We start from the raw sequence: 26,616 nt of genomic DNA, 5'->3' as shown, positions 1-26,616 counted from the left end.
TTTGTGTTCTCATGAAAGCCGTCACCAGGCTAATTCCCACAGCCCTCTACCTCTCTCAGTCGGAGCTCTCTTCCCTCTCTGCCTCTCAAATACCTACAGTATTCAGTCGGCCGCTTCTCCACGGGTTCCTTCCATCTCTGTCCCCTTCCCCACCCTCAGCACCTCCCAAGGGTGTGCTATTTCATCACCACGTACTTAGCACTTAATTTTACATGGATGTGGGTTGTTCTTTATCCTCTTCCTGTGTTACTCTTTTCTCCCCTGGTTTTAAGTCCCATGTTGGGACTTTCCGTGACCTCAGAGAACCTTGTGGGGTGCTGATTGTGGGTTTAGCAAATATTTATGGGTTTATTGTTTGTTCCAAAGGAGACTCTAATTAATAAGAGAGACTTGGAACATTCATAGCCTATGTACTGAAAGCAAGGCTGTGGAAGCCAGGCCTGGGCTGCGGCCCCCACTACATCACTTTCCACCCTGTAACTTGGAGTGATTTTCTTCCTTTCTCAGCTCCTTTGCTCATCTCAAAAAGGAGGATAATAATAGTATTTACTTCATGGGATTGTTTGGGGAGTCAATGAAGCAATGAACATAAAATGCTGAGCACAAAGGTCCAGTCCTATTAACAATAAATATAGAGCAAGCACTCAATAAATGGTAGCTACTGGTATGAAAACATTTCTCAAGATAAACTCATGCCTGAACTATTTGGTTGGGAAATGGTGCAGGCAGGTACTGGGGGTGGGGATGCCATCCATCACTGGCAAGTGCTGCCCCAAGGGGGCTCTGCTTAGTACCACTTGCGGCCCTTTTATACTGAAAGAAGATGAGTCTGATGTCTTCTATTTGGCTGTTTAAAACAATTCCTAGTAACTAATACGGGTACTCCTTCCTTCTTCCTTTCCTTCCTTTTCTCTTCTCTTCTCTTCTCTCTGTCTCTCTGTCTCTCTTTTTCTTTTTGATGGACTCTCGCTCTGTCGCCCAGGCTGGAGGGCAGTGGCACAATCTTGGGCTCATTGCAACCTCCTCCTCCCGGGTTTAAGCGATTATCCTGCCTCAGCCTCCTGAGTAGCTGGGACTACACAGCATGCCACCACACTTGGCTAATTTTTAGTATTTTTAGTAGAGACGGGGTTTTACCATGTTGGCAAGGCTGGTCTCAAGCTCCTGACCTCAAGCGATCCACCTACCTCGGCCTCTTAAAGTGCTGGGATTACAGGCGTGAGACACCGCACCCGGCTGTAAGTACCTATTTTTCAAAATTTTATCAGCTACTATAGTTATACAAGGGCATTAACACCAGGGGTTGCTGGGTGAAGGGTGTACGAGAACTCTGTACTATGTGTGCAACTTTTCTGAAAATCTTAAATTACTTTAAATTAAAAATGTTAAAGATGTAATTACTAATTAGTTATTTCCTTGAGCCTGACTTTCCATACTTAAGATTGGATTCCCTTCACACACACAACTGTACTTTAAAAATAGACTCCAATTCTTATGGATACTGTCATCAAAATATCTTCTCTTTGCATCTGCCATTTAAATATTTAGCCATGCAATTTACCATCTGTGTGACTCTGGGTGAGTCACTTCATTTCCTTGTGTCTCTATTTCTTCATCTATAAAGTAAGGATAATAAAGTCAACTTCTTCACAGATTTGAATAAAAGTTAGTACATAAAGTACTTAAAAAGTGGTCCTGTGGGGGAAGCACTGAGTAGCTGTGAGCTGCTGCTATTATTTGCTATGGTCTGAATTCATATCTTAAGACTGGATTCCCAGTGTGATAGTATTAAGAGGTAGGGCATTTGGGAAGTAATTGCTTTGGGATATTTCATCCAAACGCAGAGCCTTATAAAAGAGATAACAGGGAGCAAGTTTGCTCCTTGCACCATCTGAGGACACAGCCTGCCTTCCTTTTCCATGTGAGGACACAGTGAGAAGTGCCATCTATGAAGCAGAGATGGAGCCTTCACCAGACACTGAATCTGTTGGGGCCTCGATCTTGAACTTCCCAGCTTCCAGAACTGTGATATATAAATTCCTATTACTTATAAATAACCCAGTCTAAGGTATTTTGTGATAGCGGCCTGAATGGAATAAGACATTATTATTATTAAACTTGCTGAATTCACATTCCTAGAGTGGAGCTATAGCTCTACAAAAATTTGTAAACTAATTCTCAAGGGACTTGGCCCAGATAGTTGCCATAAGTAATACTGGCTGGCTTTCACATGTAAAAAGTCAATGTCCAACCCAGTGAAAGGTATTGTTCCTTAAGCTGATTCTACAATTGTGAGTCAAGTTCAACTCTTGGCAATAGTAGAGGAATTAGCCTGATGTAAGCTCTAGCACAATGAGGTCTGACCTTTCTCTTCCACCTGTGTACCTGTGCCACTCCAGCCAGGGCACCTGCGCCTCTCTGTGCAGTTTTAGATCTGCAAGGCTGTTGAGGCTCATAGGAGAGACTGGAAGGTTCAGGCAGTACATATGGTTGCTGCTTTTATTACCGAAGGCGGCACAGGGTGTGTCCAGCATGCACAGTGTGCATGTTTTCCTTTATCTAGAAACACAAAGAATGCCAGCTAAACATTTAAATGCTCTGTCCAGGCATTCTTGCCTTACAGTGAGCCATAAGGTAGCCACATGTAAACCCATAATTAAACTCTGAATATTCACCTGTGATGTCTATTCTATTGCCAACAGCAGTCGCTTTGGAAATAAAGGAAAAGGTAAGAAAAGCATAGAAATGTTTAGCCCGTAGGCATTCTACTTTATGCTCCTTGATCCTTTACCACCTATGGACATTAGGTGTTATGGTAATTTTCCCCTTGACTGCAAAATCTGCCCCCCCATATGTGGTTTGGACAATGTGGAAGCCTTAGTAGAAAAGAGAAACAAGAGCAAGGCTGGGATGTTGCAGAGGGGTCTCATGGCCTAGCTCATGGCCCCCAAGGAACACCATCTTCCTCTGGGCAGAGAGCAGCAGTTCCCAGTCAGAGGGGCCCTGGCTGTCAGATAAGGACAGAGTGGATTCCAAGGACAGCATCAGCCCATTAAAAAGAAATGCAGGTGACAGCCACAGCCCCAAAGGCATTATAGGGATGGTCTTGAGAAAATAAAAGAATTTCTCTAAAATCTACAAAAAGTCAGAAGGGATTCTGTATCTATGATAGGGATTTCATTCCCAATTCCATTCTGACCATCAGCTATAGCTGGTTTCAAGGTTATCCGGAGGCAAACTGTTACCCTCTCCTAGCGATACCCTGGAATCCTTTGGTTTTCTCTGAGTTCTTACCTGAGAGGACAGCCCTGGTTAGAACATTTGCAAAGGAAAAACCTGAGGATGTTTCCAAAAGTAAGCTTTTCTTTGGATGCCCCCACCTTTCCTTTTTTTTTCTTAAACAGATCCTCCTAAGCCCTTCTTCTATGTTTTCTGTTATCTAAACATAATAGATTAGCATCAGTCTTTCCATGTTTATGACAGCTTCAAATTCCTAGATACAAATGGAAGATACCTTTGCTGATCAAATCAAGATGAATGCCCTTGTCAACAAGAGTAATGTATACAGTTGGTCCCTCCGGGACCCCCAAGTACAAAGAAATAGGCTGATGCCTGAGAGTTCAACCACACACCAACATGGAGTGGGTCATGGTACAGAGAACTCAAGTCATCTTGAGGACACGGGATGGGTCCTAGGCCAATAGGACTCCAGGATAACTTGACTGTGTGTGCCGATTAACCGAAAGTGGACTTGGTGGGAAAACCAAAGGAAAAGCCATGCTATGGCAGAGCCCACCCAGAAACAGCCCCGAGGAGGGAGTAACCAGGCCCGTGGACAGGGAATTCCGGTCACCTAGCCAGGCTGTTTGTGGGAGCTGTGGTAATTACAAGCACAGTATCTGGAGTCAAATGCCTCCGTTCCCATCCCAGCTCCTCACTTACTAACTGTCACACTGCAAAGGACTGATCTGTGTCTCAGTGTCCTCTTCTGGAAGATGAAGTTAATAATCAGCTAGGTGTCAGGTCTAAATAATTAATCTATGTGAAGTTCCTAGCACCATCCCTAACACAGGGGAAGCAAAAGCACTCAACGACTGTTGCTGTTGCTGAGGTGGATTTATTGGGCCATCACAGCCCAATGCCACAAAACACCTGGGTCATCCATCCATTTGCCTCCCCTTGTTCTAGTTCCACTCCCTCCAACAGCATTTTGATTAACTGGCTCCCCTGTCACCGGGAGGAGAGTATACAGGCCATGCTGTCAGAATAGTCCAATCCACACAGTGGTTGTGACTTCGTGTGACATTGAGTATTTGGGAATTTGGGTGTACAGACCCGTCTCCTGGGAGGTGTATTAACGTGAGGGATCAGAGGGCTGCAGGGCTCCCAGACAGTGATGGTTCCACCAGGACAACTGCCTCTCCAGAGGCCTCAGGGCATACAGCTCAGCCCCCACCCTGCCTTAATATCAACCTTCATCCAAATGCCTGCCCACGATGCTGCTCCGGGATGAGCAAGCCTTACCTGTGACATGGAGTTTTTCATCAGCAACCTCAGCCTTTAGGTAAATCCGCCCTCTCTTCTCTGTGTGATCCATTCCGCAGAGGCTGGGGACATTGATGACGCATTGCTTGTGAACGTTCATATCGCAGGCTGTGAATCAAGAAAGCAGAGGGTGAGCTGGGCATATGGACTCCAACCACCGCTCCTCAGTGTTTTGGTGCACGAGCAGAAGTGAAAATGAGTTACCCCCAACTCGATACTTTGCTATACTGTTTTTGGTGACATAAAGAACTGTTAGCAGATGTCCTGTACAGCACAGGCTTCATGTGAGTGACAATATCCTTAAAATACCCATACCATATTTGCTCAATCTTCACTGAAGCAAAATATCCCAGCTTGGCCTTCTGTGATTGTTTCAAATATTTAACAGTATACAAAATTCACACAGGTAAATATGTACAAAGCTCACCTTAATTAATATTTTATGTACACAGAGGCAAAGTAATATGAAAATTTTAAACATAGGATTTTTTTTTTTTTTTTTCTTCAGACAGGGTCTCCTTTTGTCTCTCAGACTGGAGTGCAGTAGCATAATCCTAGCTCAGTGCAGCCTTGAACTCCTGGGCTCAAGCGTTCCTCCCATGTAGGCCTCCTAAAGTACTGGGACTACGGATGTGAACCACTGCTCCCAGCTTAAACATAAGACTTTTTGCTAATGAATTCTGTATGCTTTTCTGGGCTTACCACTGAGAAACAGTGAAAATCTGCAGATTGAGTATAGAAAATTCATTAAATTTTCCTTTCCTCAGCTAACCTTGTATTTTCAACAAGGTTTAAGTACACTGCCTGTGTTTTTTTCCCCAAAGAACTTGTATTTGGTATTTTAAACCTGTCTTCAAATATTTAAATATTATTCCAAGTAAAACAAATACCCGCCTAGCATGATCAGCCACTCCTTACAGCTGACATTATGTGGGTGAGACAGGGGGAGGATAAAAAAAGATCAGTATTATTGCAATGAACCAAAGAAACCCTGAAAAGAATCCTGTGTGCCGGAAACAAACAGAAGACCGTGTGTAGGTGTTCTAGCTCGATCGTCCTTGTACCTTTAGGCTTCCAGAAGGAGGGAAGGCCCCTGGAATCCTCACGAATCCTTGCCAGGATGCTAATAAGGTTATTCCGTAATCATCAAGGTGGGGTCTTCCTCTCTGTTTCATTTGGAGTGTTTAATTTTAACATGACAAGGTAAATTGAAAAAGCATCATGAATAATGTATACCGCTCCGATTAAAGACTGACAGCAGAATGATGGACATGCTGAGGAAAGAACAATTAGCTAATTCACAAATGTGGATGCTATTAGGCTTCCATTTCCAAGGCTAACTGTTCAAAATTCTACACTTCGAATTTAGCCAATATAAAGGCTCCTGAAAAGCTGTGTTATGAATGTCACTTGCATTAACCATGTTGTGTGTTTAAGTGTCCGGGCAAAATTTGCAATGTGAAGGCAGTAAATGCCAGAGCCTCTGGAAAGCACACAGGCAACGGGGAGGGTACGGGAGGTGAAAGCGCACTGGGCCGTGTTCCAGTCTCCGCTGTATATCTTGGGAAGCTCATTTGTTCTAACTTCATTTCCAGCTCTACAAAATGAGAGGTTGGCCCACTCGAGTTATTGTTGCTAACTGCCCCCTGACGCCCTGCCCCATCCCAAGTGGAACTCTATCTAGGATTACAATTGCACAAGGTGGAAGGGCACGGGAAGAGGCTTTTTCTCTGCAGAAGTTAAGGTCAGTAGGGGTTGCAGTTCTGGGGCTCATCAAAGGAGCACAGGCGGCAGCCACAGAAGCCTTAAGATTCCTAAGAAAAAGAGTTTAAAACAAAACCAAACAAAAAAGCATTGGTCCAGGTCAGCGGTTTTCAAAATTTTTTTAGTAAGGAAACCATTTTGCAAACAAAATCTAAAGCAGAATCTAATTATGTAAACCACATGAGTGTTATTTTATTAGCATCAACTCAGCTAACAAACGCAAATTTATACCATATATTTATTATAAAGACATTCAAGGATCACCAGTAAAGCCCTCCGATACAAACAGAACTTTGAAACCAGTGGTTAGGGATGCAAGTTGATGTCTCAGACCAGCCTCCACATCTCATTTATTTTTGCATTTTGTTAAAGTGGTACAGGATCCAAAACTTCTGATTCACACAGAAAACTATGTACAAACAGGAACAGCGTCTAATGGTATGCTTCCCCATCCCAGCCGACTCTTCGGTGAAGAGGATGCTGTAGCAGAAACCAAGTTCTGCCCAAGGAGTGAAGGTTGAGTACGTAACACGTTCAAATGTTTATTTTGTTCCCAGTTTTGAAGTAGTTAAAATATATATACAAATGCACTTAAGTTGTAAGCCCTTGCAGAACCCCTGAAAACCATATCTTTGGAATCCTAGGATTTTTTTTTTCTCTAGTTTTTTGAGACCAAGTTTCACTTTTGTTTGCCCAGGCTGGAGTGCAATGGCACAATCTTGGCTCACCGTAACCTCCGCCTCCCGAGTTCAAGCTAGTCTCCTGCCTCAGCCTCCTGAGTCGCTGAGGATTACAGGTGCCCGCCACCACCCAACTAATTTTATATTTTTAGTACAGACAGGGTTTCACTATGTTGGTCAGGCTGGTCTTGAACTCCTGACCTCAGGTGATCCGCCCGCCTCGGCCTCCCAAAGTGCTGGGATTACAGGTGGAAATCCTAGGGTTTCTTGAAGCAAACAAACATGGCATTTGGTTGTGACGCTGTACAACTCTGTAAGGTGAAGAATCTCTGTGTCTGAGAAACTCCATCTACTCTATAATGCTCGTTTATGTTCCTTTTTCTACAGTTTGCTCCATGTAAGATACAAATATCAGCTTCTGGCCGTCATAGCAAATGGCAATAGTCATTAGCAAATGGCAATAGGCTGAAATTTCCACAGTGCTTCCCAACCTATTAGAAAAACAGGCTGGGCAATTAACTTTTCATGTCCTAAAAGTATCAACTTGTATTTAAACAAACATAGCCTGAGGAATCTCATACTTTAAGAGCGATCAAAGCAGGCTGGGCGCGGTGGCTCACGCCTATTATCCCAGCACTTTGGGAGGCCGAGGCGGGCAGATCACAAGGTCAGTAAATCGAGACCATCCTGGCTAACACGGTGAAACCCCAACTCTACTAAAAATACAAAAAATTAGCTGGGTGTGGTGGTGGGGGCTGTAGTTCCAGTTACTCGGGAGGCTGAGGCAGGAGAATGGCGTGAACTCGGGGGACAGAGCCTGCAGTGAGCTGAGATTGCACCACTACACTCCAGCCTGGTTGACAGAGAGACTCCATCTCAAAAAAAAAAAAAAAAAAAGAATGATCAAAGCAAAGAGTCTTCATAGTTGCTTTTCTTTCCTCCTGGTAGTTGATGGAGATACACACATAACAAAAAATAACAGAAAAGGGCTGGTGTCTTGCTTGTCAGTGGTCCTCAGTGTTCTGAGCCGGACTGATACACATTTGATCCGTCCATAAACATGCAGGGTGAGTGAACTTAAATAAGATGCTATTCTGGTTTTTATGTTCATTTTGGTTTCAGTTTTAAGAAGAGCCTACTGGATTTTTCCACAGTCCACCCACTAATTAGAGACACAGGAAGATAATGAGTATGGTTGCTTGGCTTATTTTGAAGCTAACCAAATGTGGACCTGGCGGCGGGAGGCTTCTTTGGGGTTTGACTAGGCTATATTTTACAGTGATTGAAGACTTCTGCCACAAAAAAAAAAAAGAAAGAAAAAAAAAAGTGACAGCACCCCCTACCTCATTTATAAATCGAGTGCTTTTTTGGGGTTCATAATGAGGCAATCAAGTAGTTTAATAAACTGGAACTTTGACAGTGGAAGATTCTACACTTTGTCAGTCTGGTATATATCTGAACTAATTCTCTCTATTGAAGAGTTGGTGTTGAAAAGTTACTGAGCCCTCCTTGCTCAGCAAACCCTGAACATGAGCTACAGAGCCTCGCTATGAACTGGAAAAGAAAACTTACTTACTGTCACATTTCATCCCTTGGTGGATAAGTCCATACAGCAGGGACCCACAGTGATCGCAGAAGGTGGGGCTTCCGTAAGTGTGGATTTTGAACTTGTGCTTGCTCCTGGGGTCCTGGGAGGAGAAGAAGCACAGTGCTCATTTTAGTCACGAAAGGACCACGTTTTTAGATTAAGCCAAGCTCAGGCCCCACCACTCCCCAATTTATATAATTAAATATAATTTAAATTTATATAATTAAATGTAAATTAAATTTATATTTAATAAATATCTAAAATAGTTACTGGTTTGTTTTTTTTTTTTTGAGATGGAGTCTTGATCGTCTCCCAGGCTGGAGTGCAGTGGCACGATCTCAGCTTATCGCAACCTCTGCCTCCCAGGTTCAAGCGATTCTCCTGCCTCAGCCTCCAGAGTAGCTGGGATTACAGGCACCCGCCACGATGCGGGTATTTTTGTACTTTTAGTAGAGATGGGGTTTCACCATGTTGGCCAGGCTGGTCTTGAACTCCTGACCTCAGGTGATCCACCAGCCTTGGCCTCCCAAAGTGCTGCGTAAGCCACTGCATCTGGCCTGCATCGTGTTTTACATAATGAATACCTATGTTTCCTCTCTTTATGGGGTGAAATTTGCACATACCACGGTTTCCACCAAAGCTATTACTTCTGGAGCTATGGTCACCAAAGCCCTTGGGGACCAGTAGAGTGTTTTAAACAACTTGGCATCTCGGTCTCCCCAGTGCCTAGCACAGGCTGGGGCACAAGTAGACACAACATTGGTGTGTTTTTGAAGCTGAACAGGAAAAACCCTAAATGGATCATTCAGAAGATCTCCTCTTGGACAGGGTATCCAGAAACACAATACACTGTGAAACCAGATCTACATCCAAACTGACAGGTACATTTTCTTGCTTCTGCACCATCTCCAAAGTATTTTATGCTTTTTACAGGGAAACTCAGCATGGTCAGATGAAAATTGGAAAGGCACTGACATTATGCTTCCCCAGAGCCCACTGCAATTTCATTACCTTCTCTTGCATACCACATAGAGCACCGAAGGTGCAACCAGACATCTTTTTTCTTTAGATGTTTAAGCTTTTGTTCCTCAAGTCACAGATTATGGATAGGGGAGGAAAATTATATACAGAAGACCATCGTGGTTAAAGAGCATAGACTCTGGAGTCACTGCCTGGGTTCAGGTTCCAGCTCTGCTACTTCCCAGAGGCATGGCCTTGGGTGAATTACTTATCCTTTCTGCCTCATCTGTAAGCTGAGAAATTAACAGCATCTGTCTTCTGTGGTTACTATAAATAAGGACAAAACGAGTCAGTCTTTGTAAAATGCTTAGAAGAGTGCCGTATCACAGGGTAGGTAGGTACCACGCAGGTAGTGCAGACAAGCATCTCTGCTTCTGGGGCCTCTGCTTATTTTTTTATTTATTCAATTTTATTACTATTATTTTTTTGAGACGGAGTCTTGCTTTGTCACCCAGGCTGGAGTGCTGTGGCACAATCTCGGCTCACTGCAACCTCTGCCTCCCAGGTTCAAGCGATTCTCCTGCCTCAGCCTCCCGAGTAGCTGGGATTACAGGTGCCTGACACCACCCCTAGCTAATTTTTTTATTTTTAAATTTTTTTTTTATTTTTAGTAGAGACCGGGTTTCACCATGTTACTCAGGCTGGTCTCAAACTCCTGACTTCAGGTGATCCACTTGCCTTGGCCTCCCAAAGTGCTAGGATTACAGGTGTGCGCCACCGTGCCCGACCTCCTCTGTTTATTAATATATAAAAGTAGGCTGGGCATGGTGGCTCACACCTGTAATCTCAGCACTTTGGGAGACCGAGGCAGGCAGATCACCTGAGATCAGTAGTCTGAGACCAGTCTGGTCAACATGGTGATACCTTGTCTCTACTAAAAATACAAGAATTACCCAGGCATGGTGGCACGTGCCTGTAATCCCAGCTACTTGGGAGGTTGGGGTAGGAGAATCGCTTGAGCCCAGGAGGTGGAGGTTGCAGTGAGCTGAGATTGTGCCACTGCACTCCAGCCTGGGCGACAGAGCGAGCCTCCATCTCAAAAAATAAATAAATAGTAGAGCTCCGAGCTTCTACTCAGATGATCCATTTGTCTACCATCCAAGTACTAACCAGACCCCACCCTGCTTAGCTTTCGATCAGGCCTGTACAGGGTGGTATGGCCATAGACTCAGCTGTTCTATTGGAACTACAAAACAATTTCATACTCAACATGTACCTATCAGGACTCATTCCTGTTAAGTTCTTCCTCTTGAATCACTCTTTGTGGCCTAAGCAACTGTAAAGGCAGAGTGGCCATCCACTGAATTAAGCAAGACCTTAGAAAAGCAGGGTTTGGGGCAGGGCAAGAGATCCAGAGATCTACTGTAGACATGCCAAGCTTGAATTACCCTTTCTCCCAGGGTTTCTGTAATGCAAAGTGACACAAAGTAGAATATTCTTGGCTGCTGACTTTCTGAGGGCCTTGGTGCTGGTGATTTCGGGGAATTCCAAAGGTGATTCTGACTATAAGATAATTCACCTTTTGGTTGACTATGGAACCTAAAGCCTAAGCCACATACATGCCAAAGGCTTGTTATGACTACTTTTCTTTTTCTTTTTCTTTTTTTTTTTTTTGAGATGGAGTCTTGCTCTGTCACCCAGGCTGGAGTGCAGTGGTGCAATCTTGGCTCACTGTAAGCTCACCTCCCGGGTTCATGCCATTCTCCAGCCTCAGCCTCCCGAGTAGCTGGGACTACAGGTGCCCACTACCATGGCCGGCTAATTCTTTGTATTTTCAGCGGAGATGGGGTTTCACTGTGTTAGCCAGGATGGTCTCGATCTGCTGACCTCGTGATCCGCCCGCCTCGGCCTCCCAAAGTGCTGGGATGACAGGTGTGAGCCACGCCCGGCCTATGACTACTTTTTAAAGATTTGAGAATTCTGAAATAGTTCAATCATACAGAGAAGTATAAAGAATAGTAAACCCCTCGTGTCTGCACCACCCAGAACTTATAAAAGTGAGCATTTTCCCCTAGTTTTTAATGCGAAATTATCCTCGTTTTACTGAGATGTCAGTGACCTTCCCAAAATCACACGGTTGATGAACATCAGAATTCAGATTGTTTTTATATGAAACGGTTTACACATTTGCATGTCATCCTTGCACAGGAACGATGCTCATCTTTGTTTCACTCCAAGTTTTGTATTTGTGCTGCTTAAGAGAGCACAGACCTACGATGTGACCAACATTGGATTCCCATCCCAAGAGCTTTTGGAGATCTACTCAGAATGAGGATCTGGCTCTCAATATCTTTACAACAAATTTTTATATTTGCAACACATTTTTTTTTTTTTTTTGGAAACAAGTCCACCACCTGTTTTTGTAAATAAAAATTTATTGGAAAAAAGCCATGCCCCTTTATTTACATATTTTCTTTGGCTACAATGGCAGAGTTGAATAATTATGACAGAGACTGTGTGGGCCACAAAATCTAAAATATTTACTATTGGGGCCCTTTTAGGAAAAATTTGCCAAGCCCTGCTTTAAGACGGGGTTTTCAAAGCATGGTTCCCACACAGCATCACATCACCTGGAACTTGTTAGAAAGGTATAGTATTTAGTCCTTTCCCAGACCAACGGAGTCAGAAACTCTGGGGGTGGGGCCTCCCAGTCTGTGTTTGAGCAGATCCTGCCAGTGATCCTCGTGTCGGCGGACTCACTAAAGACTGGAAAACTACTGCTCTAGAAGGTCATTCAACAAATATTTAGTAAGTGCGTCACAGGTGCGAGGTGAGTACCTAGCACCTCTATGTGCAGATGATTAATGATATCCTTGAGGCGGGTCAGTAGTTTACCTCCTAAATGTCTCTCTCAGGGTATGAAAAATCAGCATCTTCCTTGACAGCTTATTTCTTCTGGAAAGTAGTAGTTGGGTCTACGGTATGAAGTATGACCTTAGATTTCCACCATTAGAGAAGCCCACCAATTTTCCCAGGATTCCACGACATCAGGAAGAATGTTCAGGGAGTAAGCTGGTGCCAGCACCAATTAAAAGTACCTGTGTTGACAGGAAAGGTTGTGTCCTACAGTGCGGAGGGCACAGAAGATGCCAGGGGAAACGAAGGAACCAGTTTTCCCTGCAGAAACGAGTCATCAACAAATGGCACTAAATAAATAAGGAATGGCAGCTCGCACGGAGCCCTTAGGAGTATGTGCGTGCCAGGCAGCCCCAGGGTGGTTGTCATACCAGTTGGTTGTCACATAGATCTCCATTGACGTGGCACACAGGCAACTCACTTTTCAGGAAAACCTAAGGCTTACTCATGCAACAGCCATATGGCACCTTCAGGATCTCACCGTTTGGAGGTGTAGGAAGAGAGGAAACCATCACTTCCACCTCCTGCCTAAGTCTGGAGAACCGGCAAGTCTTGGTGTCGTCACACCCCAAAATTATGTGTGGCCAAAGATCCTGCCTATGAATTACAACAATGACAGTAATAGTAATAGGACCAGCTGTTTGTTGATCAGCAAGTGTGCACAGGTGCTTTACAATAACCAAGATCTTTGTTTAGAACAAGAGATTCTCCTATGAGAAGATCACTGAGCAGGACTGTGGAGACCTGTGTTCTGACCCTAGTCCTGGCACAAACTTTTACTTTGGAAAAGTCACGTCATTTATTTATAAAGCAGAAAGAAAATCAATCTGCCCATGTCATGGGCAAGGGGTGACACTCAACTTAGGGAATATAAGAGAAAGGCTTTGCAACCTTAAAATCCCAAGACAAATATAAGCAATTATTATTAATATTACATTATCCATAGGAGCAAACTTCAAGGTGCCCAGGGTTTCCCCAAAATACTTTAGTGACTTGGGCCTGGATGGGGAGGAACAGGGCAGCGAATCACCCTCAGGCTTCAGAGGTGGTCAGAGTGAAGGCCAAGCTGGCAGAAGTTAAGGGACTTCCTCCTAGTTCCTGCATTCCCGACTTCTGCACCCCAAGCCTGGACTTTCAAGCCAGTCCTCTTGGCAAACGCCTGGAGTGGTGTTTTGTGAAACCGTCTGCTAACTCAAACCACCTCTTGCACCGTCTCAATTATATGGATGATGCCATTTCTGGCACTGCAGCAATGGGATGCAGGAGCATGGAAACTCTTTTCCAGTCTAATTAATCTCACCTAGTCTGACAAAAGAAACTACAGTGTTAGCGACAGAGCTGTGAGTCATGAAGATCTGCAGAGAGCAACGCGTCCTAAAAACTCCCCAGGCTCGCTATGTTTCTATCAATAACCTCTAAATAGTGATGCATTTTACTTCTTTGGGCCCTGATTTCCTCATTTGGAGCCTAAACGTATTGGGTGGGATCAGTATTTTTTAAATGTCAGGTGGTACCTAAGGATGCTGAGGATGGAGGCAGGAGAAAGCAGAAGAGGGAGACCACTGCTAAAATTAAAGTTGAAAACAACTGGACTAGATCATCTCTTTAATTCTTTTTTTTTTTTTAAGCTATTTAATTTGAAATAATTTAAGACTCACAAGAATTTGCAAAAATAGTACAGACTGTTCCTGCATACTCTTCATCCAGCTTCCCCAGTGATAACATCTTACATAACCACGGCACATTTGCAGAACCAGGACAATGCTACAATACCACTAACTAAACTACAGAGTTTAGGGTTTCTTCAGATTTTATATGCATAATTCCAATGCAAGAGCATTTACTGTACTACACATGCATTTAATATACTGTTTACTGAGTAGGGAATACAGTAATATTGGCTGGTGAAATACACTAACTCAAGTAGAACAGCACCAAAGGAACATCTGTTAGTTCTTCATTAAATATATAACCCGCCGGATCTCATGGTAAGGAGTCGTGGGAGGATGAGTCTAAAGATTTATGTGAAAAGCAGAATTAGGATGCTTTTCTCTAAGTAATGGAAACACACTGCTGTTTCCAAACCTTTCTGACCCGTTTTTCAAAACAAAATCATTTCAAGGCACAGTCTGAATGAGAGCTCAGGCAACGTGTGGCGCCGGCCTGGGCCATGAGGGATTGAAAGGCGGGTAAGGCTTGTGGCTTCCAGGTGATGCCTGTGACCTGGATGGACAGACAAGGTGAACACCACAACACCAGGGCACAAGCTGCCCCCACTGGCCCGAGAGTAGGTCTCCTGATAGCTGCCAAATTCATCAAATTCATCATGCAAATGATCAGAGCAGCCTCAGGATCCTTTCCTATATCTATAAACCTGGACATCTGATCTTTCTCCTTGGGGAGTTCCAGGTGGCACCCTGGCGTCTCTCATCTGTGTCTTCATTTTGGCTGCTGCCTCCACCTGCCAGGACTCTACCTGCTGAAACACCTGAAAAGTCAATATGAAAGTCTCCTTCCTCCTCCAGGAAGTCTCTCCAGATGTCAATACCAGTCACAATTTCCCTCCTTCATCTGACCTTCCAGAGCATTTTATTTCTGTCTTTTGCATACCGCTTAACACATTCTGCCACTTATGATAATTATGATTCTGTCTACCTCCCTTTTAATTTTTCATCATTTATCTCTCACCTCCCCCACACAGAGGACTGACATGACAGTCTAGCAGAGAGGAAAGAGAGGTCTTAAAGGATGCTGCCGAACTGAGGATTAATGTTAAGTATTAACTTTATCTCTGAGCTTCCTGGAAACCAAGGTAAAAAGGGGAAAGCGACATTACTAGGTTCCTCTTGAACTGCAAAACTACCTGCATGTAGAAGTCTGTCTTTGTATCCTCTGAAATCATTTTATCCCCTACATGGGAGACCTTCAGTAAATGTGTATGAAAGCAACTACTAAATCCTTAACAAAGCACACTGTGCACCAAAGGGCTGTAGATAGAGTCATCCCACAGATAAGTTACAGCAAGTCTGGCTACACTTAGGGCCACAAAGAAATGTCTGGTGCACACCAGCTTCACTATTACCAAGTTAATAATATTTTCCTTTTTAGTGAAATACATGTTCATCTTTCTTTTTAGTTCTCCAGGAACTGGCAGCCTCTCATTAAGTGAAGTGTGAAACCTGCTGTCATATGTCACAAGCCTGACATTATATTATAACGAAAGAGGAAAAAATACAGCTCAGATACTTCTGTCATATATGTGGTTGGGAGAAAAAAATGAAGGCTTTCAGCTAATCACTTTTCATAGGCACAAATAAAGTCTAACCCACAAATCTAAATCTAGACCTCTTAGAAAAAAAAAAAAAAAAAACAAAAGTGAAAAATTCAAATTCTAATGGAAGCATCCACTGGCCTGTTTCTCATTTCTTAGTTTTATAATATAGCAACTTAATGAGTCTTCCTTGGAAACATTTCTCAACATTTCTACCAAGATTTTTCAAAGTCTCTCTTTATCACCATCATCATTACCACTACCATTTGCAATTTGTTAAAATAAACACATGGATCTACACTGTGCAGAATTTGTATGCTGACCGGGCTTTACATTTCCTAGATGCATTCTTGTTGTGTCTATAGCCATCTGGAAGGCATATTCTAGGTAAGTTTGCAAATGCAGTAGTCGAGGCTGGAGATTAATCCAGCTATGTGCAGTATGAAATCTCTAGAGGAGTTAATGCTCCCTTCACACCAGGAGGAGGACAACCAGTGATGTTTTTTGATGAGGATGTTCATATTTGAATTGACATCACTGCACATGTGCGTTTAATGCAATGAGTAAAATAATGGCAGGGTTTTGGTTAGAGGTCATCCTGGCTTGAATTTTCCACCCATATTTGAATGCCTTCAAAATGCCCCACAGGTTTCTCTTGAAGGACCAAACTGTCTGTCATCGAGGGCTGGAGGTTCAGGCTTTAAGGGTTTCTGGAAAAGACTGTTTCTAACCAACAGAAGCTCTGCGGTGCAACTTCCTCCAGCAGCCAGAGCAGTATGGCTCCTTGAAGCTGTTCTCCTCTAAGTACCAAGGAAAATTCTCTGTTGTCACCATCTGATGTGTTCTCATGAATCATGCTTGTAAGCCAAGCTTGGGTCTAAATGTCACCCACATGCTGACTATATGAGAAACACCTAAAACACTGCTTCGAGGGCAAATCCAGCATCGTTACTGCGATCTTAAATTTCTTAAGAAATTTAGGGAATTACGAAACAGTTTTTTTTTTGTTGTTTAAACTCTATGATATAAAAAAAGACCTATTTAAAAATTTTTTGGTTAACATAAGAGTATTACCAAAACCAGGTCATGCGATCAGGGTGGTTGCATGTAACTTGGGGACGACTGTAATTATTACATTGTGTATCATGTACTCAGCAAGGCGGCCACGCCCCTCTCAGGCTGCTGAGACTGCCTGGCCCACTCTCCATTTGGGCTTAGGATCGCCCTCGGTCTCTGACCATAGCGGTCTTGTTGGATGTTTCCTTTTCTAAGAAAGCGCGAGAGAAATTCCATTTTTGGTGAAGCTCATTAATTTTTGATCTGCAATGTAACACTTCAGTTTATTCTGGTGAATAACACTCATCTATACAGTTGGATGAACCTGTCAAACCAGGTTTTGCTAGTAGGTTTCTTATGAGTCCTTTGCTCAGCTATGCAAGATGCTGTAATCATTCAATGGGAAGCAATAAATTATTTAAAAAATTCTAGATAAATCTTTAACAGCGAGGCAATGGCTAAATAAACTGTAATATATTTATACTATGGAATACTCCATGGCAGTTAAATCAAATGAGCTAGATCTTTCTGTAAAATCATGGACAGATCTCCAAGATATATTATCTAGTGAAAACAGCAAGCCACAACACAAGACATAAAATATAATGACTTTTATGTAAAAAACAGAAACAAGCACTTTGGGAGGACCGTTTGGGCTCAGGAGTTCAAGACTAGCTGGGGCAACATAACGAGACCTCATCTCTACTTAAAAAAAAAAAAATCACCTGGGGGTGGTGACCTATGCCTTTAGTCCCAGCTACTCAGGAGGCTGAGGTGGGAGGATTGCTTGGGCCCAGGAGGTCAAGGTTGCAGTAAGCCCTGATCATGCCACTGCATTCCAGCCTGGGTGATAGAGCGAGACTCTGCCTCAAGAAAAAAAAAAGGCCCCTCCTCTGAACAGTAAGACAGCTTTTTTCTAAATTGATAAATAAGTAAATGACTCCGGGAAAGTGTGGGGACAGATTAGGTTCAGAGATGAAAGTAAAAGGAGACTTTTAATATTACCTGAAAAAATTTAAGTTAAAAAATAAATCCATACATCATCTAAGTAATCCAAATTACCATGAAGTCCAGCTGAATACACTGGCTATATTTTGGCTGCTTCATGAGACTCCATTGCAGGGAAAGACTAGTGTGCTAGAGGAACTGGGGCGCAACCACCTCATCTCACTACAAAGGGGCTTTGTTTGCAGTTTCTCTACCAATCTGCAGGAGAAGGTGTCTATGTGAAGGCGCTATGAAGATATTTAATACCACAAGCCATCAATACAAGTTAACTCTTAATGAAAAGCTATTATTATGACTATCTTCCTATTTCATAATATACCTTATACATTAACATCTCAAGACATTGTTTTGTGTCCGGTTTTGCTCCATCATCAATCAACTTTAAACAAATTTATTTTTAACTTTTGTGGGTACACAGGTGTATATATTTATGGGGTACATGTCATGTTTGATAAGGCATGCAATGTGAAATAAGCACATCATGGAGAAGGGGTATCCATCCCCTCAAACATTCTTCCATTGAGTTACAATCCAAACAAGCTCCTTGAGTTATTTTAAAATATACAGTTATTATTGATTATAGTCACCCTGCACAACTTTTAAATTTCAAATACCTTTGATGGTTTCATATGGAATTCTGAATTAAAAAAAGATAAGCTAGGTGCAGTGGCGCATGCTTGTGGTCCCAGCTATGTGGGAGGCTGAGGCAGGAGGATTGCTTGAGCCCAGGTGTTCGAGGCTGTAATGCGCCATGATGATGCCTGTAAACAGCCACTGCACTTCAGCCTGGGCAACATAGTGAGACCCTGTCTCTAAAGTAATAGTAATAAAAATAAGATGTTTAAAATGTGTAAGTATTCAAATCACAAACCCTAAATGTAACTCATTTAAAAATAAGGTTATTTCCTAGGTACCTATCAATTTCTTCATTTTGCCTAAAAAAAATTATTTACTGTGCACCCACTATGCTCCAGGTGGTATGCCCACTATGTGAAGACTCCAGGTGTGGCTCAAGTCCTACCTAACTTGGAAGAGACTAGGTTATACTGTTAACAAATCACTTCTAACTTTCAGTGGCTTCCCACAACAAAAATTTCTCTCACTCTTCACTTAGGGACTTAAGCAGCCACTATCTAGGATACATGCAATCTCACAGCAGAGGAAAAAGAGAAATGGCAGAGTACTCGACGGCTCATAGATCTCCTGCATGGAAATGGTGTCATCATTTCCGTTTGCATGTCACTGGCCAAAGCAAGGCACATGGCCAATCTGGAAGTCAACAGGGCAGGGTATAATATTCTCCCCAGAAGGGGACAACAAATATTTTAAACAATAATACAATCTACAATGGCCCTCAGAAAGCTTAGTATCTATGGCCGTTTTATATTATTTGGTAAAGAACCACAGGATGGGTTAGGACTTCAAACTTTGAAAGCTTGTCAGTTGGAGTTCAACTGAAAATAGTTTCAAGTTGGTGATGCCCAATGAAACCGTCCACCTTGTAGATATAATTTTAGCTTAGCAACAAAGCAATACCAAACAACCTCAAAATCTCATTGGCCTAGGTTTATTTCTCACTCATGTTATCTCTCAGTAGCTACAGGGCAGGAACACCTGTCTACTTATTCCAGCATCTAGGGATGAAGGAACAACTGCTATTTGGGACACGCCGTTCTCACGGCAGAGGAAAGGAAAAGCAAGAGGTGAAACTGAACGACAGTCTGTCAATGCTTCTTGCAAGTGGCTAAACTTCACCCCCTTGGGCCAAGACTGACCCTAGGTCAGAGATGCTCTGCATCCAGGGAGGGGCTACAAGCCACACAGCAACAGGTAGGACCTATGGTCATCGGAGAGGTAAGGGAACAAATAGTGGGGGACAATAATACAATATTCCACAGATATTCCTGTATGTCTTTCTCTACCCTATCTACTTAGTATTTAAGCACATACTTAAACTATATACTTAAATCATGTTTTTGTTCCAGTTTTTGTTTCAAGGATAAATCATTATTTTTCTTTTTCCTATTGTCATCCTGATTCCTCTAAGGAAAAAGTCATTCAAATATTATATTTCTTTGCCCATTCAACTGGGGGTACTGACTACTTTAACTAGCTTTATGGCAACTCTGAGAATAGTAATCTTTTCAGGAATAGCTCACATTTTTAAAAAATGTCATTTAAAAAATTTATTTTGAAATAGTTTTAGACTCACAAATTGTAAAAATAGTGCAGAGAGTTCCCATGGACCCTCCACCAGCTTACTCCAATAACAGCATTGTACATAACCGTAGCACATGATCAAAACCTGCTATGAACAGAGTGTATATGGATTTCACATGTGCTCATTGTATAGGAGGGTATGTGTGTGCAGTTCTGTGAAATTTTATCACATTCATATTCATGACACAGAACTTCTCCATCTCTACAAAGAAGCTCCCCCATGCCACCCCCTTTATAGTCATACCCTCCCCCACCAACCCCTGACAACCACTGATTTATCCCCTATTAAAATTTGATACCCTTTTTTTTAAGCACCAAATAATGTTTATGCTAATTACAGACTTGGTGAGTTCCAATACCATAGTTGGAAAGGAACATAAAATAGGAATACAAGAAGCATTTAAATTATGCAAACCTCTGCCAGCCCTGTACAAAGTGATATGTCTCCCACAAGAATTCATGGCCAAGTCTGTACAGCTATCTGAGAACAAATCAGAGATAAACAAAAACATACTTATTCAAGAGCCTGCAAGATCCCATCCTTTTCACTTAATTTAGTAAAAACAGGATCAGGTCATTGTGTGAGAGGTACCGTCTGCTATCCTGTGATGATGTGGACCGAATTTTGAAGCCTACTCTTTGGTAGTAGGGAGCTAATATGCTTGGGATTCTGCACTCTTTTTTGTCATGAACTTGGAATAGTATAACATTATTTGCCAGAGGGCTGATTTTTATGCCCCACTGTAACGTCGTAAGATTCCCCAGCAGCTGGTATTTGTTCATCTATTAAACACACAGAGGAGGCAGAAGGTGTAACTATGTCTTTCTCTTGACTACAAAGTCCAAATGGGCCGGACTCTCTCTTTAGGGACCTCTGACCTTCACGCTGACTCCTCATTACTTCCAGTAGATATTTCCCAAGCAGCAACCCCTCTTACCCATGTCAAGAGAAATTTTATTTATTTGCTTTTTTTGTTTTTGAGACGGAGTTTCACTCTTGTTGCCCAGGCTGGAGGGCAATGGCACAATCTTGGTTCACCACAACCTCCGCCTCCCAGGTCTAAGCGATTCTCCTGACTCAGCCTCCTGAGTAGCTGGGATGACAGGCATGCGCCAACACGCCTGGCTAATTTTTTTGTATTTTTAGTAGAGATGGGGTTTCTCCATGTGGTCAGGCTGGTCTTGTAGGTTTGAGTTCAACTGAAAATAGTTTCAAGTTGGTGATGCCCAATGAAACCGTCCACCTTGCAAAATACCTCAGGTGATCCACCCACCTCAGTCTCCCAAAGCACTGGGATTACAGGTGTGAGCCACAGCGCCCAGCCAATTTTATTTATTGATGTTCAGTGATCTTTTTGGTTATAACATCACTTTAAAAAACAAAATGTGTAGTTTATGGCAAAATATTATTCTACTAATTTGTTACTAATTTTCTATTGTTTAGGTCAAATGTTCTTTTAAGTGGGTAAAAACATACTTGTTCTAACAAAATTAGAAAAGGTAGTTAAGTAGAAAGAAGTATATACACATTAACATTTTGGTAGATTTCATTCAAGAAAGATAAGAGAGTGAGAAAGAGGGAGAGAGAGAGGCTGCTCTGTAGCTTTAAAGAAAATCTACCAGTTTACGTTAAACATTTTTCCTTGTCATTAAATATAAATCAGCGTCACATCTTACAGTATATTCCATCATACATTCACACTCTGATTGATTTAATCAACCCCCGATTCCTAAACATTCAGGTGACTTTTTCACTGTTATGAATAACACGACCATGAGCAGCTATAAGCACACACTGTCCAAGCGTCTTATCAGTTCCCCAGGATAAAAGCCAGAAGTAGAAACCGTGAGCCAAAGAGGTGGACATAAAATATTAAAAGCAAAAGCTATCCATCGAGAGGCAGAGGTCTGTTTTTGATCAAGCTGCTGTGGATGTGCTGGACGCTTGCGGAGCCTGCTGGAATAAGCTTGCCAGTAACCAGTTTTACATCTTAGCTAAAAAGTGGTATGTTAACTCTTGATTTTTCTCCATATTTGTTAGGCTTGGGCATTTGGCCACGCATGAGTTAGGTGCCCTCACCAACCCCATCTGCTCAGTGACTGCTCAGACCCTCCACAAATTGATGGTTGAGGTTTTCTTCTCTCCAATTGCAGCCAGCCATTCTCTCCTCAAAGATGCACTTGATCTTGTACTGATGCCCCTTCATTCCTTTTCTAAAACCAGGGATTGAGAAACTGCAAATGTTCAGTTTTTTTGGGAGGGGGGTGGATACTGAATTTCCAACCATGCGTTAGTTAAGGAGGGCTGGTAGGAAGCCATAAAACAGGAGAAACTGACAGACAAAACACTCACACACACTCACACATAGTTCTAGACTGCTATTGGCCTCTTTAGCACTAGTTTTACAAGGATCCACTGGATTTTTTTTTTTTTTTTTAATACTTTAAGTTCTAGGGCACATGTGCACAATGTGCAGGTTTGTTACGTATATATACACGTGCCATGTTGGTGTGCTGCACTCATTAACTCATCATTTACATTAGGTATATCTCCTAATGCTATCCTTCCCCCCTCCCCCCTCCCCACAATAGGACCCAGTGTGTGATGTCACCCTTCCTGTGTCCAAGTGATCTCATTGTTCAATTCCCACCTATGAGTAAGAACATGTGGTGTTTGGTTTTCTGTTCTTGCGATAGTTTGCTGAGAGTGGTGGTTTCCAGCTACATCCATGTCCCTACAAAGGACACGAACTCAACCTTTTTTATGGCTGCATAGTATTCCATGGTATATATGTGCCACATTATCTTATCTGTCACTGATGGACATTTGGGTTGATTCCAAGTCTTTGCTATTATGAATAGTGCTGCAATAAACATATGTGTGCATTTGTCTTTATAGTAGCATGACTTATAATCCTTTGGGTATATCCCCAGTAATGGATTTGGTTTTATAGCTGTGACTGCGTAAAAGACACTTCCACCTTGGCCTTCACTCGTGAAAAGCACCATCACAAGTATGGTTGCACTGTCCGTTAGCACCTGCCCTTCCACGTCTCACTTTGCACTTCCCAGCATCTCTGCATTTGTTTGTGTGCTGGTGGTCGTGGAGCATGCAAAAATATCACATGGATGTAATCCTTCCTCCCTCTCTCCCTCCCTTTCTTTAAACAATAGAAGGCAACACTAATGCACTTTCCCCTGTGGCATTAAATGCATCCAGAGCAATGCCTCCCAGAACTCAACCTGAAGAATAATGACCAAAACAGTACCCGTTGATACACCCCCCAATCCCCACACCCCAGGATAGCATCAGAGACTTCCAAACCTACATCTTAACCTACTGGCATGGTTTGCTTAGCTGTTAAAAAAATTTTGAAGTTTGCCCTTAGGATGGCAGAAACCTACTGTGCACATTTGAAATTCATCTTTCTGGGTTGTTTTTTAAAGCAAAACAAATACCTAATAAAAATATCTCTGCAAATATGCTAATATTTCTACATGTAGCAGACAGTTGTGTTAAAATAAAGGCAGAAATTCAGCACTGTTTGCCGCAACAAACGTCTAGTCTTTAGAGCTTACTTCTCCGCTCTGCCGAGGGAGGTTATGATACGGTGGCTGGAATACGGGGGAGGGGGAGGGATGCGGCATTTAAGTGCATTTCTGTGGATACCTCTAGTGAGAATGCTCTTTTTGAGACTAGAGAAATATTGTAACTGTTAGTGTTCCAAAAAAAATTTTTTTTTCCCTATTAACCACTTTAAACTTAGAATAATTCAACATTTAAATGAAAAAAACATCGGGGCACAATGGCTCATGACTGTAATCCCAGAACTTTGGGAGGCCCAGGCAGGTGGATTACTTGAATCCAGGAGTTTGAGACCAGCCTGGCCAACATGGCAAAACCCTATCACTTCCAAAAATACAAAAACTAGCCAGGCATGGTGGTGTGCACCTGTGGTCCCAGCTACTTGGGAGGCTGAGGTGGGAAGATCACTTGAGCCCAGGAGGTCGAGGTTCCAGTAAGCCAAGATCGCGCCACTGCTGAGTGACGGAGTCATTGTCTTAAAACAAACAAACAAACAAACAAAACCAGAAAAAAAGAAAAAGAGAAAGAGAAAAGAAAAGAAAAAAGGAAATATAACTAAACCAAATGGTAGCCTTTGGGCTCTTGCAACCAACTTAAAGGTAGCCCCAGCCCCCTCCCATGCTTCACCTGTACGCAGAGGATTCGGAAACACACTTCCAGTTTACCTGTTTATTCATCTTTCCTAAAAGGATGCTGCCGGGGGCGGAGGCAGGGGGGTGGTGCGGAATGAGGCCACATAAATGTGCAGAGTCCACCTTAACTTTCAATGAGCTTTCATTATCTCCTTTTATCTTGTGAAACGACCATGGAGAGTCAAAGGACAGTCTCCAGTTTAAAGATGAAGAGACGGAGGTTCAGGAAAGTAAATGATTGAATTTGAATCCATGGATAGGAAGTGATAAAATCAGGACTTCGACCCACGCCTCTAACTCAATTAATGGGCCTGACCCTGTGCTAGACACTGAATCAATGGCACATCCTAAGTTAACATATTGGGCAATAAGGCTTCTTCTGGTATCAAGATAATGATACATAGTATAGATACCTAAGATTTTTTTCTCCAAGTAGCTCAAATAGACAGAGAACAGAAGGCTATTTTCCCCTGAGAACAGGAAAAAGGGTAAAAAATGTAAAGCAGCGCCTATCATGATACGAAAATAAGCGATAATGGTATTTTCTATCTTTATTATCTCTAGATTTCTATTCCTACTACTGCAAATGTGTCCAAGCTGGAACAGAAAGACAGATACTTTTTAATTCCACTAGAGGGGAATAGAATGACATCAAGAGATACAAGTCAATAGAGTTTTAAAGTTTGTCGCCAGCAGAGTAGAGAAGAACCCTACTGTCATTGCACTTCTGATGAATTTGTGTTTGACAGTGTTCATATCCCTCTCCTCTAAGAAGTCTACTCCAAAGACGTTAAATCAGGCTGAAATTTTTACTCAGTTTCTATGATACGTGCAATTCAAACATTCTGTTCTTTCTGGAAGGTGATTTTTCTATGATTCTTTGTTAAGCACACAACATTTGACAGCCAAACCAATGTAATATCACAAAGAACTTAATTGGTATCCATAAGAGGAAACGTTCTGTACAAACAGAAGTTTCAACAGCAAAGTAGGTTGTGATATAAAACACCATGGGAGACTTTCTCGTGATCTATAGAAAGATGAAGGGTTTCTTCATCAGAAAATTCATGATCCAGCCCGATGCTGTCCAAAAGAATCTTTTGCAATGAGGGAAGTATTTCAATCGTACTGTTCAATATAGTAACCACTAGCTTTCTATGACTACTGAGCCTTTGAAATGTGGTGACTCCTACTTAATTCTTTAAATTTCTTTTAATTCATTTATACTGTTTTTCTAATCATGCAATTATTTTCTAATAATTCTATTATTTATTTATTTATTTGAGATGGAGTCACGCTCTGTCGCCCAGGCACAATTTTGGCTCACTGCAACCTCCGCCTCCTGGGTTCAAGAGATTCTCCTGCCTCAGTCTCCAGAGTAACTGGGATTACAGGGACGTGCCACCACACCCAGCTAATTTTTTATATTTGTAGTAGAGAGCGTGTTTCACCATGTTGGCCAGGCTGGTCTCAAACTCTTGACCTCAAGTGATCCACCCACTTTGGTCTCCCAAAGTGTTGGGATTACAGGTGTGAGCCACCACGCCTGGCCAAATCATTCATTTAAATTTAAATAGTCACAGGTGACTAGTGGCTACTGTGTTAGAGAATGTAAATTTAGAACTCCCTGCCCAGTGACACCTGATTCATTCAAGTCTATGATCTTTTTCTCCTTACTCCTTCTCCAAAGTACTACAACAGTAGAGACAGACTGAGAGAGAGTTTCAGAGTCTGGAGATTTAAGTGGCCAAGATGAACTGCCCATGTGGCTGGCAATGTCTCTTGAACTGGCCCTTTCATGTAACCTCACTTTGCCAGACTAAGCCAGGCCTTGTAGTCCCATGTCTAACCTCCTGGTGGCTTCCTTCCCTGTGCCACACTCTATCCTAGTCAGATAACTCTTCAGGATTCCCTGACTGGCATGCATCACTCCCTTGCTCAAAAGCCTCTAGTCGCTCCCCAGTGCCTACTTAGTCCAGCTACCATTTGGCCCAATGTAATTGTTCAATCTATTTCCCCACCACAGGACTCCCTGGTCAATTTGATGACACCCTACAAGCTTGCCTCCGTGTCTTTGGGCACAGCTCCCAGCTCCCTGCTCCCTGCCCTGGTTGGGAAAGTCCCTTTCTCCCCTCTTCTCACTTCTTCTTAGCATAGGTTTTAAACATTTCCTTGCCTCAGGGCCTTTGCTCTTGCTGTCCCTCAGGCTGGAGCCAGGCACCTCAGCTTTTCAGGAGGATGCCTCACTTGTCATTCAGGGCTCAACTCACCTGTGCCTGCCTCCTACTCCCCCAGGTTTTCCTTGACTCTCTCGGTTAAAGGGGCCCTCCAGAGCTTTTGTTCTGTTATCTTAATTTATTTCTTATTTAGCTTTATCTTTCTCATTCCAT

At 42.6% G+C, this 26,616-nt stretch overlaps 1 protein-coding gene and 1 non-coding gene across 2 annotated transcripts in view; both read right to left on the bottom strand.

Annotated features, from left to right (window-relative positions):
• Positions 1–26,616, bottom strand: part of PRKCA (protein kinase C alpha) — a 501,655-nt gene that overhangs the window by 155,703 nt on the left and 319,336 nt on the right. Inside the window, exons 4-5 of the mRNA XM_025362600.1 lie at positions 8,566–8,677; positions 4,525–4,653 (exon numbers count right to left, since the gene is read on the bottom strand). Of these exons, the coding sequence (XP_025218385.1) occupies positions 4,525–4,653; positions 8,566–8,677 (241 nt within the window). The remainder of the gene's footprint in view (positions 1–4,524; positions 4,654–8,565; positions 8,678–26,616) is intronic.
• LOC112610441 lies at positions 11,701–11,804 on the bottom strand. The gene has a single exon (XR_003116344.1). It is a non-coding gene; the product is annotated as a U6 spliceosomal RNA (small nuclear RNA).

Source organism: Theropithecus gelada, chromosome 16 (assembly GCF_003255815.1).
Source record: "Theropithecus gelada isolate Dixy chromosome 16, Tgel_1.0, whole genome shotgun sequence".
In the NCBI taxonomy this organism is placed as follows: domain Eukaryota; kingdom Metazoa; phylum Chordata; class Mammalia; order Primates; family Cercopithecidae; genus Theropithecus; species Theropithecus gelada.
Note: the sequence above shows the minus strand (reverse complement) of the source record. Positions and strands in the feature narration are given on the sequence as shown.